This window comes from Fonsecaea monophora (assembly GCF_001642475.1).
Source record: "Fonsecaea monophora strain CBS 269.37 chromosome Unknown Scaff110, whole genome shotgun sequence".
In the NCBI taxonomy this organism is placed as follows: Eukaryota; Fungi; Ascomycota; class Eurotiomycetes; order Chaetothyriales; family Herpotrichiellaceae; genus Fonsecaea; species Fonsecaea monophora.
In genome coordinates, this window is record NW_019174041.1 from 39,906 (window position 1) to 55,092 (window position 15,187).

General features: G+C 54.1%; 5 protein-coding genes across 5 annotated transcripts; 4 read left to right on the top strand and 1 right to left on the bottom strand.

Moving 5' to 3' along the window:
- Nucleotides 1–72: 72 nt before the first annotated feature.
- On the top strand, nucleotides 73–1,659 carry AYO21_10101 (hypothetical protein; the record flags this gene model as incomplete). The annotated part of the gene is made up of 3 exons (XM_022660025.1): nucleotides 73–310; nucleotides 364–1,012; nucleotides 1,098–1,659. The coding sequence occupies 3 exons, from the start codon at nucleotides 73–75 to the stop codon at nucleotides 1,657–1,659; spliced, it is 1,449 nt and encodes a 482-aa protein (XP_022507659.1).
- Nucleotides 1,660–3,726: 2,067 nt separating this feature from the next.
- On the top strand, nucleotides 3,727–5,322 carry AYO21_10102 (hypothetical protein; the record flags this gene model as incomplete). The annotated part of the gene is made up of 1 exon (XM_022660026.1): nucleotides 3,727–5,322. One exon carries the CDS (start codon nucleotides 3,727–3,729, stop codon nucleotides 5,320–5,322), a length of 1,596 nt encoding a protein of 531 aa, XP_022507660.1.
- Nucleotides 5,323–5,771: 449 nt separating this feature from the next.
- AYO21_10103 (hypothetical protein) lies at nucleotides 5,772–8,801 on the top strand (the record flags this gene model as incomplete). Its single annotated transcript, XM_022660027.1, has 1 exon — nucleotides 5,772–8,801. The coding sequence occupies one exon, from the start codon at nucleotides 5,772–5,774 to the stop codon at nucleotides 8,799–8,801; it is 3,030 nt and encodes a 1,009-aa protein (XP_022507661.1).
- A 585-nt stretch (nucleotides 8,802–9,386) lies between these two features.
- Nucleotides 9,387–11,102, top strand: AYO21_10104 (hypothetical protein; the record flags this gene model as incomplete). The annotated part of the gene is made up of 1 exon (XM_022660028.1): nucleotides 9,387–11,102. One exon carries the CDS (start codon nucleotides 9,387–9,389, stop codon nucleotides 11,100–11,102), a length of 1,716 nt encoding a protein of 571 aa, XP_022507662.1.
- Nucleotides 11,103–11,495: 393 nt separating this feature from the next.
- Nucleotides 11,496–13,457, bottom strand: AYO21_10105 (hypothetical protein; the record flags this gene model as incomplete). The annotated part of the gene is made up of 5 exons (XM_022660029.1): nucleotides 11,496–11,736; nucleotides 11,790–12,746; nucleotides 12,805–13,160; nucleotides 13,211–13,345; nucleotides 13,398–13,457. 5 exons carry the CDS (start codon nucleotides 13,455–13,457, stop codon nucleotides 11,496–11,498), a joined length of 1,749 nt encoding a protein of 582 aa, XP_022507663.1.
- Nucleotides 13,458–15,187: the final 1,730 nt, after the last annotated feature.

A 15,187-nucleotide genomic window follows, 5' to 3' on the forward strand; every position in this document is an offset into this window, starting at 1 on the left:
CCTTCTTCTTCTTCCTCCTCATCATCACCATCATCATTTCCTCGCCTTCACCACCTCCTTATTTCTGGAGCCATGGAGCTCTCATGGACCCTATTACTCTCCGCCACTGGCCTGCTCTTATTTGGCTATTTCTATCACGTGAACCGGGCCATGTCAGTCCTTCCAGAAGAAGCCGAGAAGATAGCCAGTAAGCCGTGGACGAAGGAAGAAATTCTAGCCGCATATGAGAAGTGCCGCCAAGAGAGGCCGGATTTCAAAAAGGATCTCCCGCCAAAGCAAAACAGGCGATATGTCGTGTTCGGAGGATCAGGTACATTCAGCAGCGCGTGGCTGATGGCGCTCCCCATTCTGACAATTGAAAAGGTCTTGTCGGCGGCTGGCTCGTCGAGCACCTGATCATGCGAGGAGAAAACGCATCGGCCATCCGCATCGCTGACCTCCAAGCACCTCGGCGAGATCAAGCGGTCAAGCAGCGTGTCCCATACTTCAAGGCCGATGTCACCGACGCGGCCTCTGTCTCCAAGGTCTTCACCACTCCGTGGCCGGCCGAACATGCACAGTTGCCCCTGACAGTCTTCCATACTGTCGCTTATATCCATGCTGGCTACCGCAAGGTAGACTTCCTCGACACGTACATGAAGGTCAACGTCGAGGGCACGGAGAACGTCCTCAATGCGGCGAAAGCGGCGGGCTGTGACGTTTTCATCGCGACCTCATCTTGCAGCACGGCTATCAGACCTCTCGATTTCTTCATCTACCCGTGGGAGAAGCACCCGCGAAACTTTGTTCAGCTCTCGGAGAATGGCGAACCGCCGCCCTTGAAGCTGGAGAACTTTGCAGGTTGCTATGCTTATACCAAGGCATTGGCGGAGAAACTGGTGAGAGACGCGGATAGCAAGAGAGACTCGTTCAGGACTGGTGCCATTAGACCCGGACACACCATCTATGGCCATGGAGACCAGAACAAGAACTCCGTGGTCTATGACTATCTGCGGCGTGGAGGTCTGCAAACGTTAGTACCCCGTCGTTCATCACATTACCTGGGCCGTTGAGGACCGAGAAAAAGAAAACTGACAGCATAAAAACATTCACAATAGGTGGCTGACCCCTTTCGTCCTGCAATACGTCTCAGCCCAGAACGTGTCTCTCGCTCACCTCCTGTACGAAGCGCGGCTACTCGCGGGCCACGATATCGGTGGCAATGCCTACGCGGTGTGCGACCCTGGTCCCCCATTCCGCTACAGTGACCTGTACCGAGCCATGTCGACCCTGGCACACCCCAGCACGCCCATCAGATGGCCCGAGGTCCAGCCTCTCCCGCTCCTCCTAATCGCCCATCTTATCGAAGGCTACATGCTCCTCCGACGCCGCTATCTCAGCTTCTTACCCGAGATCACCAACTTTGACCTCTCGATGCTTCAGCCCGCCGTGTTCAACTACTCCACTCTCGTCATCATCTACGACGATTCGCGTGCCAGGCGAGAGCTGGGATACAACACGAGCCACGACACGCTGGAGGGTGTGTGCCTGCATATGCTCGAGTGGAACGAGCAAGCGGAAGCGAGACTGAAGGCAAAAGGCGAGGCGGAGGAGGTGGTGGTGGTGGCGACTGTGCCTGAGAAGAGCGTTCCTGGAGTGGCACAGCGTCTTGCAGCCTGAGCAGGCGGAAGATGTGATGAGTAGGTGGTGAATATTCGCCTAGCAGAGACATATGGGTATCGAATATGTGTCAAAAAGGCTGTGCCAGGCGCGAGAAGGAGGATCAATACGGTTAACGATCGGCAATGACGTGGGCAAAAGGAGGCTTCCGAAACATGCCAAACTGGCTTGTGGGCTGTGGCTTTGAGACTCGACTCGTCCAGAGCCGCTGGTTGCAAAAGTACCTAGGGAGCCGGCCACATGGTTAGCTACCCCAACGACAATACCCAATACCGAGTGACAAGGGGTGTTTAGTCTTCTTGAAATCTATGTCACCATGTGGCGGATGATGACCTCACTGTCTTTGTCAACGACACTGGATCAAATAGGGTATAACCATTCAATCTCGATACGAGAGGGAGAGAATATCTGTACCTGTTCCCAAGAGATGCGTCCGGACCATTCATCGTCGCAAACGCCAGCCACATTTGTCGAGTAACAAAGGCCTAGAGGGTACATATTTGTAGGTGGTATACTCTCCAGGCCACCTACCCACCTGGCGAGCTGGGTAGGTCCAATCTGAACCCATGTAATGTGCCGTAGGCTAGGCTAGGCTAGGCCAGGCCACATCCAGGACGGTCCGTAATCCACGATCTATTCATATGGATCCATGCATGATCCACATCCGGCAACTACAAATTGTCTATATCGAGCATGGTCAAGGGCACTGACCAAGCTCCAAAAGATCCCCTGCGCCATGATCCGTATTCGGTAGGCACAAGTTAATATCTAAATCAAGCATCGACGAGGTACAAAACCGGCTCCGCCCTATTGCTTCTCTTCCCATGCGGATGCATGATGCTTGATGCTTGATTCTCGTTTGGAATAATAACCACGGAGATGCGAGTACGAACCCTTCGAGCCCGTTCGAGTTCTGCCGATTCGTACCCTATGCCCGATCCCCTGCGGAGTTTTGGCAGCGTTTCATTTCCTCCGCTGACCGAAAACAGAAAATGGCCCATCCGATTTCTCCTTCACTTCTCTGTTCCTGGCGGGGTTTGGGTGTGAAAAGGACACCGACAGGGGCCTTGGCGTGCTGGCGTGGGTGAGGATACAAGCACATCGATCGATCCACCTCCGCGTCTCCTCCACCACCACCACCGCCTCCTCGTTATCACTACACGGCTTTTTGTCCTCGCCCCAAGCCAACTAAAAGTACCTCGCAAGCCACAGTGCAACCTCCCAATGGTCGATGCACATATTGTACTCGGCGCACAAGTTACACCGCGCAACCTCCCATCCCCGCGACCCTAAAGACAAACGGGCTCTCGTCCACAAAAACATCAATCGACGCGCAGATGCGGGTGATCCTCCCCCAAGTACGACGGGCATGCTTCGGCCGTCGCTACGCAGTCTATACAGTCTATCATTAGCTCGCTAGCAAGTAGCTGTGGAAATCGGGCAAGCCTTTTTAGATACAACGGCAGCCACAGTTCTTCGTACCCGGTACATGAACAAAAACTCGGCTTTCCCGCGTTTCAGGCGCACAGCTTAGCTACGGTTCAGTGTCGTCGACACAGGCGCTGAGTCATAAAGGGAGCGCGACACGATCTGTTACCGCGTACGGCAAGGCTTCATCATGTCCGCATCACAAGATTGGTTCGCTTTCCACTAGCCTGCTGGACCCAGCAGACAAGCAGCTTACTCAGGGCATCTCCTTGTGTCCCAGGGTCATTACCCTATCTCACCCCCCGTGCAAGATAAGGCCACCTTCGGTGCTCTCACCCTCTAACGATATTCTCACTCGGTACGAGGTACATATGCTCCAATGCGGCTACCTTCCGCCACAATGCAGTTGCTCCGTGTGCTATACCATGACAAGAGTGGGGTGACATGGGCAACCGCTTGTGGTGTTTAAAGCGGGTGATCGAACCATCCAAAGGCTGAAATTCACAACTCCATCGCGTTGACGTCCTCATGGGCGAAAATGCTCTAAGGTATCAGGAGCTCTGAGACTGCAGCGATACCAGGCGCATCGAGATGTTGTGTGCTCTCTGGAAGCGCACGTTCGTGTGACCCATTGAAGCCATGGTGGCCATCACCTTCATCCACCACGATCCTAGTCAAAAACCGCGGCAGAAGCAACTCGATTCCTCCCGCGCGAGAGCCCATGCCGCCCGCGTTTCTCATGACTGGAGACGCGGTGACCACCTCCCACAATGGCTTCCTCAGGGTACAGAAGTCGATGCCCAGAGTGAAGACAGCGACGGTGACCAGCTGTCGAAGGTGGCCGCCTTTGGAGGCAACTCAGATCCATTCCAATGCTTTGCGATCGAAATTACCCCTGAATTGAACCGTATCCTCACTTTCACTAGAGACGTCGCCTTGCGTGCCCACTACACACCTCTCGCCGTCCGAAAAATATCTAGTGAGCTAGCTCACGACTTCGAAAAGCCTTACATTCGGGGTGGATGGGCCGACATCGCGGCAAGTTTGCGGGATGAAGGCACGGCGCTCGCGCGCTTGACGACATATAGTCAATACTTGAGTCACTGTGTGCCAGACCCCAAGGAGATGAGAAAACTGGTGCTTCAGATGCGCATGCGCAGCCTTCAACTGTTACGCCAAAAGCTGGAAAGGCACACAAGTTCATCCTCTGTGGAAGAAAAGAACAACTTGAAGCGCCACATATTTTCGCTCTTCGATGCAGAATGCTTTTGTGGGAACACTCAGGCAGCCATTGTCCATGGCGCAACCCTGCTGAAGCTAATAGAAGAGAGCAACAAGTTCGACGCACCCATGGCACAACGGCTGTTGTACATTATCTGTCACTCGGCAGCCACCAGTGGACAGCGGACGGTCCCATCCGTGGGTAAATGGATTCGCGACAGGTCAGAAGTCTTTTTGAAAGAGCAGGTCCCGCCACATCCCCTTGGAGTTCCCAAGAACCACGTACTCCATGCAAGCTGCACCCTCCCAGAGCTCCGAGCCCTTTTTCGACGTTGCCAATACGTGGGGGACGCGAGCATGCAACCGTCGTCCACAGAGGGCCCTACCCCGAAGGGCTCGGTCGCGAACAAGCAGGCTGCTTACATATATGTTACCGTCTCCGCTCTCATCGACCTAAGTCGCCTCAATGACATGTTTCATGATCTCGTCGAAGGGGTTTGGATGGCAAGTGCCAGGAAGCCCGAAAGATACACCCAGGCAGCACTGTCAGTGGCACTCAACTATCTCGCACGAGAGATGTTTGGTGACTTGACCATTAGCGGTACCAACATTCGGGACTGCTCAGCTAACCTGATGGGTCAGCTGAAGTTGACATTTTCGAAAGCATATCAATCTAGCACTGTTAACGACCGCCTAGATTTCGCATCCGCATACCTCTGGATCCTCTATGTGGGAGCACTCTGCGAACACAGAAATCGAGACAGTATCTGGAAGGCCGACATGCTTGATGAATCCTGGTTCAGCCCACTCCTAGTTTTCCAAGCTCATTTGACGGGAGCGGTGACCTGGCCACAGATGCGTGTCGTGGCTGAGCAGTTCTTTTACGTAGACATAGTGGAACCTGATGGCGCCATTTGGTTTGATGCTCTTCTCAAGAGGTATGATCAAGCCTCTCGCCATAAGAAGCTATCATTGGCGAGCCGATATGCTTGGTTTTTCAAAATTCGAAGATGAGCCTTTTTGCGTAAGTTGGAATGATTGGCCATGTGCCATATACTGGCACGAGCACACTGTGATGAGAATCCTGACGGAGCGCAGGGATATGGGACTTGATTGTGAAGGACCATCTTCAGAGTGCAGGCACGAGGAGTTGATATTTGGGTTTTGGACACGGCAGTGCAAGAGGAAACCACGAAGTCGAAGTGAGAGCAGGCGCCGTTTCATCTTCCATTTCATGTCTCATTTCCCTTCACACGACTCACTTCTACCAACCTCGACCCAAATGTCTCCCATTCTCTGAATGACATACCTCGCTACCCAGGTAGTGTCCAATTTACTGCAACAGGATCATCATCTTCATCATCCCCCCTCTCCCGCGTCTTTGGATAGGAGCCATTCTGACCTGGTGCTCAGTGACTTCCCTCTGTCCCTCCCACCTCGCCAACCCTCAGAAAGTCTTCATAATGGCAAAACCATCGCTGCCTCCGTCTATGGTATCTGCCTATAAGCAATACAAGCAAGATACCGAGACCGTAGCAGGATGGCTAGCTGAGAAGTCGGCTCAAGCCGGCTACGCCTCAAACATCAAACAACCCAAACCTGAGGCAAAAGCCCGCAGGTCCGCTCAGGGCACTACCCGCAAGGCTCAAAGATCCAAGAAAATGAAGCCTGTATGCATCGTCAGAACTGCCGAGTTGGTGGAAATGGCCAAATGCATTGTCAAGCTGCGACCAAAGGTCATCCTTAGTCGATCCATCCAGGTCATCTGGGAACGCACAATCCGAGCCAGGCGGGAATTCTCGAGGTGGTTTAGGAGCAAAGCTGCCACCAACGTTGTCCTCGATGAAAAACACTCTCACTTTGCTTCACTTCTCGAGCTTGCCCTTGAAACGCTGAGACCGTGCTACGAGATAGTCAAGGAGTCAAAGCCCACATCCCACAAGAAAGAGACCGACAAGGGAACACCCCGCCCGCCAATCAACAACATCTTCCAGCATCTGAAAGTCGAGGATTTACTCTCCGACGAAGAGGTGGACCAAGAAGACACAACCAATATCACCTGTACGGAAGCCAAGCCCGGGAGCCCTCGTGCTCAGATCGACTTTGATGACCTGGAGGCTGAATCCGAATTCCTATTCGCCATCTGGTCCTTCATGCAGGAAGTTTTCGCCGTACGGACCTACGTCGCGTCTACTTGGCATCTGTACGCCAGTGGAGGCATCGAATTGATGCAGGCTGCCGCTATCACAAACCTGGCAGTCGATCTGGTCCGCAAAGCTGAAGCCGAATTGGAGGCCAGCCTGCAGCGGCCCCCGGCGTACCCTGCAGCGAGGTATCCAACCGGCTCTCTACCGTTTCTCATCTTCAAACTTCATGTTGTGCCCTCGTATCAATGCAAGAAAGCTTGGGACGCAGACTTGCCGATGGTGTTTATCATCTGTGGGTGCCCAATATGCGACGTTCTTCTCTACATACCATGGGGGATGGCTAGGACATACATTCACATCCTCAAGGAGAAGCCGCCAACGTTCCCGAGCTTGGAAAATGAATTTCGCGTCCGGGTACCACCCTTTCCATCCACCAGGGTTTGTGATCCGCGGTTATTTCACGCCCAGAACCCAAGTCAGAAGGCGAAGTCGGAGCTGTCCAGGATCTTACCCAACTTTTCCCTGCTTTCCCTAATGCTGCGGGGAATGTTCATTGAGGATGAGATTCTGCACGCGGCCAGGCATATCCTTGAGAACCGCAATTGCCCCATCTGGGTCAGCTTGGCCCTACAAATTCAGCTTGACATTCAGAGAGTGGACACGATCAAGCCTATTCGCGCCTTTCAGGATCTGAACCAAGCATTCGACGTGATCAAACTTCGGGTCGAGGAGCACCAGAAGTGGTGTGAGACACACGGCGTCGAAATACGCTGGAAATCATGGCACGACCATCTTACCAGATCGCTCGATGGGTATGGGATATGGACCAAAGGCAAGATTTGCAGCAAGTCGGAGGGAAACGACGCTGGAGTGGAGGTTCCGCTGATGAAGGACTTCCCTGTCACCTGCGGCACGATGAAAACCGAACTACACCTGGAGTGGCACACTCTGGGCTTGGTGCATGTCAACAGTACGCTTCAGGTCCCCATGCTCTGCCACCTTTATAATGCACTACGTATCGTGGCGCCCCAGTCCCCCGTCTGGCCCGACATGGAGCTTGTGATCCGCAATCAGAACCCCGAGAAAATCTTCGTTGGTGGCCGCCCTGAAACGCTTGGTCAAGCGCGAAACAGGTTTCTGCTCAGCAGTGGAGTGTCTATAACAAGCCTAGCTAAAGATTCCCGCGGGATTCGATTCAGAAAGAATCCTGCAGTACGGCGATACGAACAGTCACCCATTGCCAAAAATCTGTTTGTTCGTTGGCAGGGTCAAGAGACACGGAAGATCGACGAAGCTGCGCACCGGCTCCAGGAGCATCTTTTCAGTCGGCAATATTTCGAGGACCTTGAGCGCCATTATTATGTAGCAGCCGGCTCTCCAGCGCAGACTCAGACTCAGCCTCAGAGGACGCTTTCAACACTGCGCACCAAGATGGTCCGCACTCTGGGGAGGCTGTCTGACAGTTTCGCGGCGGAGATGCCGGGGCTGATGTTTGACTATTTCTCCATGGAGCGCCGATGCTTCGCCGCCTTTGAACATCTCGCGCATGCTATCTGGGTAATGGCAGATGGCGGGGTACCCTCTGTCACGCCGGTCGATCACCCTGCTGCCAACGCGTTCGGACTCACAATCGACATTTTCAATGAAGCTTTCAGTTTACAGATGATGATCCGCAGTCTCGAATCCCAAAAACGGACTGTGAACAGAGCTCAGGGACTGGCAGCGGCAAAGCGTCTGAAGTCGATGGTGCCGCAGTTCCAGAACGAAAATGACCAGGTGTACTTGAACGCTTTGACGCACTTGCGCAACGGCCGCATAGGTGAGGTACTTGGGAAATGCGCTGGTCTTTCTGAACATGCCGCAGCAGCTCGGGCTTTCGGACCGTTAAGCAAATGGATTGAGAACCTTGTCAACGAACAGAAAGGTGACGCAGAGCTTGTGAAGTTGCGGAGAGTTGTCGGAACCAAGGACTCTGGAATATGTCTCTTTCGCCCTTCAAGCTTGGAGGCATTGTATGGTCCCGGGAAAGAGCAATCGTGGGGGGGTATTGTGGTTGCTGAAAGCGTGATCAAAGAGGCAGTGTTGTGCAGAGCCGCAAACCCGGTCGTGTACTTGGCCGCCAGGCTCTTTCTCCATCAGGAGAAGATGACGTGCGGCGCAGGTGCAGATTCTTATGGGAGTAGCGGCCTCAAGGCCGGCGATGTCAAAGACCTCGAGCGAGAGATCACCGAATATTGGTTCAAAAGTGATTCCAACACATGGGAGGGACATGGCCAGTCGCAGAAGGAAGACTGGGAGAAATGGGAAGGGATCTACGGCAGAGAAGGCCGACTGGCGAGAAAGTGACCTTGTATGGGATAGTCAACGACCGTGCACGGATTAGCCTGTTGCTTGCAACTGGATTGAAGACGAGAAATGAAAAATGAACATGAAAGGTATGAAAATGGAGATGGAGATGGCATCTGCAGTGTGCAGGAATGGCATTGATGTTGTGTTAGAAGGCAATGATGCTTACGGTGGGATAGAGGGAGCATATTGACTTTGAGACAGTATCAATTGTATGTATGTATTTGTAGTAGATATCTATGTAAACACAAGAGATTCAGAAGCAAGAAACTCACGCCTTGTGACTTTCATTGTGTATGCGCCCTTTCGGCTGAGCGGGACCGGACACGGCCGTTTCTAATAGTCCGATATACGCATATCCCGAGTATGTACCTTACCTTACCTCGGAACATGTTGTGAGTCCTTGCGTATCTACAGTTGGTTCTAAGTAATCACGGAATCCCAATCCCAACGGTAGCGGTAGCTGCGCGGATATCCACGGCGTGTCACCAAATCCCATCATACATGATGGATTGATTTATTGACCGAATAAAAGCAAAGACATTTTGGCCGACCCCCTCATTTCAACACCACCCCAAACCAACTATGGACAGAAGACACTTCAGCACCGTCGACAGCCTCACCCATCTCTGGACCACGCTGGGTCTTCCACCAAAAGCCCTCGGGTCCGTCCGCCTCCCAGACGCAGACGCCCTGGGTCTCCCCTCGTCGTTCAAGATCGGAAACCTGGCGCAGTCGTCCATCGCGCTGACGGCTCTACTTGCGGCGCTGATCCACACGTCCCAGCGCCATCGGGGTGCCGAGAACGGGAACGACGGTGACGATGACGAGGATAACGACACGGCAGTCCCAACGGTCACAGTCCCCCTGCACCACGCCGTGGTCGAGTTCCGGTCCGAGCGATTCCACACGATCGCGGGCTCCCATCCGGGTGGCGGACGACCGCACAGCGCCGTCGGCGGCCTCCACCGCACCTCGGACGGGTGGGTGCGCGTGCACGACATTTTCCCGCACCACCGCGCGCGGGCGCTCGAGGTTCTGGGCTGCAGTGCGGACGCTGACCGCGAGGCCGTGGCCGCCGCCATCGGCAGGTGGCGGTGCGTGGATCTGGAGAATACGGCGCTCGAGGCTGGCGCAGTGGTCGCCGCCCTCAGGAGCTATGAGCAGTGGGATGTACTTCCCCATGCGAAGGCGATTAGGGATTTCCCTATTCAGATCAGGGAGATCGGTAGTGACGACGATGGCCTCGCTGCTGGTCGTGGTGACGGCAGTCTAGGCGGCTGGCAGGAAAGAAAGTCCCAGCAGAACAGCGGCGACAATTCCAGTGCCAAAGCCCTCCACGGCGTCCGAGTCCTCGAGATGAGTCGAGTCATCGCAGCCCCCGTAGCCGGACGAACGCTGGCCGCGCACGGCGCCGACGTGCTCTGGGTCACCAGCCCCGGCCTGCCCGACCTCCCCGTCATCGACCGCGACACAGCACGGGGCAAACGCACCGCGAGTTTGGACCTCGACCTCGACACCGACGCCAAAGCCGACAACCCCTCCCATGCCTCTGCGCGTGCACGGGGGAATCACGAAAGTGACAGCGCAAGCGACAAGGAGATATTACTCTCGCTCGCCGACGACGCCGACGTCTTCCTCCAGGGCTACCGCCCAGGCAGTCTCGCAGGGCGCGGCCTGTCGATCGACGCCCTCATCGCGCGACGCAGACAAAAGGGCATAAGACGCGGGATCGTCTGCGCGAATCTCTCGGCCTACGGGGCTGACGGGCCCTGGCGTGCCCGGCGCGGCTTCGACTCGCTGGTCCAGACGTGCTCGGGCATGAATGTGTCGGAGGCCGAACATTTTTCCTCTGCGAGGGACGATGCCGGCTCTACTGATGGTAGTGCTGCTCCTCACAACGCTGGTGGTGTTGGTACCTCTGGTGCCGGTAGCGCTGCGCGCCCAATGCCCTGTCAAGCCCTGGACCACGCGTCGGGCTACTTCCTCGCCGCGGGGATCATGGCTGCGCTGTACCGCCAGTCCCAGCCCGGCTGTTCTGGCTACTCGTACGAAGTCAGCGTCAGCCTGGCCGGGACGATGAAATACCTGCGCAGCCTGGGCCAGTACCCGGGCAACACTGGGTTCCAGTGCGACGACTACGCGACCATGCAGGACGTGCCCGCCGAATACCTCGAGGAGCGCATGTCCGGGTTCGGCCTGCTCAAGGCCGTCAAGCACTCCGCGACCATCGACGGCGTGCCCGTGGGGTGGGACATTATGCCGAATCCCTTGGGGTCTGATGAGCCTCGATGGCTTTGATATCATAGAGAGGCCTCTCGGATCGGCTCAACCATGACTATCATACAGCGAGACCGCACAGGACCATAACATCCTGACCAAGCTGCCGCGTGTTCCAAAGGAAACCTATCTGTATAGTCACGAGATGGGGGTCTAAGTTCCTGCAGAGAAAGAAACAATCCTCCCTCCACTAGACACAAAGACTCCCACTTCTCATCAACAAATAGATATCCCTTCCCAGAAAGTGCCATGTCGTGTATTCTCTCAGCTACCTTGCCGATTCCACAGCTAGCCAAGACCAGGGTCGAGAATTCACCCCCCTACTCAACATATTGACGTCTTTCTCATCACCAAGTCAAACACCCATCGCAACACCTCATAGGTCAGTTCCACTCTGCCAGCCACCTCGAGAGCTCAGTCAGCCGAAGACGGTTGCTTCCGCACAAAGGTATGCTTGATAATATCACCTTCCCACATGTGCGACTGCCATTCCCCAATGCCATACTTTTCAGGAGCTCTCCGAACTCCCCGGCCACCTCCACCGATGATCAGGTTGCCTGGACGGTATGTCGGGTCGGCCTGCATGCGCCGGATCACTGAGATATGGATTTGTGCATCATCTGGTATATCCCGAGTCTCTCCCATGGGAAGTGGCCTTGGTCAATGATTAGCGATTCATTCGAAAGCTTTGCAGGCTTCACAACATACCAGCGAATAGCTTTCCATTTCCCATCTTGCAAGTCCATTCTTCGAAACGGAAGATATTCCATCATTTTCCAAAAACACACAGTCCCATGAGGCAGCCCCCCATTATACTTCAGACAATCGTGGATTGTGGCATCTGTGTAGCAGTTTTCCAAGGTTTGGTGGAAGGAATTGCGCGTAGCGGTGTCCTCAATTTTCTCGCCGAATTCGTCCACTGCATGGGGCGAACAGCCCAAACGAGCCATCTTGCTGTGACAAGTCAGCTTCTGAGTCGGATCAATACAGGCGTTAGAACCATCAAAGCAATACCCAGGGTCAAATTTCAGCCCCGCGCTCTCGGCCTCATGGACCATCCACACTAACGGCGTATGGCTGAGCATCCAGTGTTCTTTATCTCCCTTTTCCCACCCTCCGCCAATATCTCCATGGCCACCCGCAAACCAGACTTCTTGCACATCTTGAGGTCGATTGGGTTGTGACCATCGGCGTCTAGCGTGCTTTCGAGGTGATTTTGCTCTTTCCCGGAGATGTTCAGTAGAAGGAGAATGCATTGGAGCAGCGAGACTTTCCGAGGAGCTCTGTGAAGCAAGCTCGGCTCCTGGGACTACAAGTTCACCGCCTGATGAGGTGGTCAATGTAATCTTCGGACCTCCCTGTGCCGTATGCTCCGCGTGGTTTTCCTCCGCTTGCGCCTTCTCGTTCATTTGCAAAAGATCGGACTCATAGCGACGTATGTGATGGCGTCCGTGGTCCTCGTTTTGATTCTGTACTCCACTGACCAGGTCTTGACGGAACTTCGCCCGCCTTTCGTCGATCGACACGGCGTGCCTTATCACCTTTGCCGACGAACGAGCAGTGTAAGGAAACTTGCTTCGTTGCATCCAGGCCGATTCGAATCTTGGCACCGAGTTGACCGTGTCGAACAAACCAAGAAACCGAATTCGCCGAACTGGCCTGCTGCTGTCGAGGGTGTCAGAAGGTGCGGGCTGAGGTTCCGATGGTGCTGGATAAGACTCACAATGTTTCCCTGAATCCCCGCATAAATTCATACTGCTCCTCCTCATCTTTTTTGGCCTGGTCACTGCCATCATTCTTTCTGGCAGCCCATTTGGCGTAAGTCTTCCAAGCAAACCTGATGAGCTCTTCGTTACCAGCGGCCAGCAAACCGATGTGATCTAACATTTCGGCAAGGAAACGAGCTGTGTAGGCTCCACGGCTGAACCCGAAGAAGTACAAGTCATCTTCGCAGCTGTAGTAGCGCATGAGGAACTTGTAGCCGCCCATTACATGGTCTGCAAATGATGTGCCGACAGCCTCATCTTTGGTTTTCAAGTACCAGGATCGGATACGGCCCAATGTAGAGGTAGTTTGGATCTATCTGGTGAGCATTTCATTCATTCCACGGGGAATTCACTGCCACTCACTGAATGAGAACTGACATATGTCCCAATGCCTGGCTGGTAGAAGGTATACATGTTCACATCGGTACGGTCAAGCATCCTGTAGAGTTTCAGGATGTTGCTGTCTGTGTCCTTCCCGCTGAACTTGTTGCCCGTGCCCTTGAGAAGTTGTCAGTGGACGCCATCAAGCGTTGAAACTCGGTGGACAAACATCGAAACACAGGACAAAAACATTCTTCTGTCGTGTTTGGCTTGGTTCTGGGACGGCCATCGAGAGCGACAACTCAGAGCACGCGAGGATAAAAATGACTAAAGATATCGGGTGCCACGAAGACCGCAGCGACAAGAATGCGAACCGTCAACACGTCGAGCACACAAGAGTGAAGTCGCTGCAGACCAAGTTTATGAAGAGAAGCAGTCACATCCCGCACCCTGAGCATGTGCGCCTTGTTTAACCGTGTGGCCCTTTCCGAACGCAAAAGAGGCAGGGTTCTTTCCTTCACGGCAGTGGCTGTCATGCACGTTGATCCGGCACAGCATCGTCATCTACGGCGAGGAGTTTGCGTCTCACCGCCAAGTATTCGTGCAGAATTTGGTAATGATGGTCGACACCTCCGTTGTTTCTGCCGGGTAACTTCCGTAACAGCAAGGTGACAGGGTGCACGGACACATGGAGAAAGGTCTCATGAAGATGTGCAAAATGGTTGAGGACTCGAATGACCTGCAAGACTCCTGGGCTCCATCCTCTGAATGTTTGGTGGATGAAAGAGGGGAGGTAACACAACTTTTTCAAACATGCAGGTATCCCTTGCTGTGACGGAGGCGTCTCCGAGGACGATCATTCGCTTGCGTAGTGGGTGGGACCGTGTGACTATTTGTCTCTGATGGAGGGATCAATGGATCGTCGCTCGATAGATAGTCGGCACTTCCTAAACAGGTATCAACCTGGATGGCACTGCTGTCTTGTTGAGGCAAACACAGCAGGTTAAACTGCATGCGGAGGGGGACTTTGTACAGAACCAGACAGGTGACCGATCATCCTTGCCTTACGAGGTTCATGTCGCTCCGTAGATTGGTAGTCCAGACCTGCGATCGGCGTTCGAATAACAGGCGAAAAGATAGTCGAAGTGGTTCTCCATCATCGTCGCTTGATGGTCAAGGCGAAGGGGAAACGGGGGCAGGTTGGCCTTAGCAACTTGGTTGGCCCTAAGGGGAGCGGATCCTCCAAGCCCCGGTCCGGTCCGATCTAATTCGACCGGAGCCTCAAGCAAACTCTACCAACTCCACTCACCCACTCACTCTTTGTTTCCCCCTCCTTTCCTCGTTTCCCACTGTTACAACTACTACTCGTACTGTATGCGCATGTCCAGGTAAAAGATACGAGTACACCAGGTACAGGACTTTCTGACTGCTATCAGCCCCCCCTTCGCCATCCTCTGTCTTACCACATACCTTGGTTCTTCGTGCGTTGATCGATCCACAATGCACAGACAGCACAGAATTGTACGCCACCATTGGCATTTGACGTAAAACAGAAAGCCCCCTATCCCACCAGTGCCAACATCTTTGAAAGGTTTCCCCGCCCGAGCTCCAGAAAGGCCCCAAAAGATCTGCCTCAGTGGCTCCGGATAACTCAATGAGAGGCACACCGACTATCAACTCTCCGAGCTTGACAGTGAGGTCGAAAAGAAGGGCCACCCTGACCGCTGGGGGGACGTTGAGATGAACCCCGACACCGAGGTGCTGATCGACTGAGGGTGCCGCGATGTCGACAGAGCTACCTACTTGACAGCTCAGCGACAGTGAGGCACTACTCCACAGGGGAAAAGGTCCTCTTGAATACCAAATGAGAACAGCCTTGCAATTGATGAACAATTACCTTGGCACACTGCGCCAACCTGACTCTGGCTGAGCTCATAGGTAGATGGTCCTTCGAGACGGTTGTCATTTGAGCTCAGGCTGGGTGGATCGATCAACACTGTATCACGGACTGAAACTGGC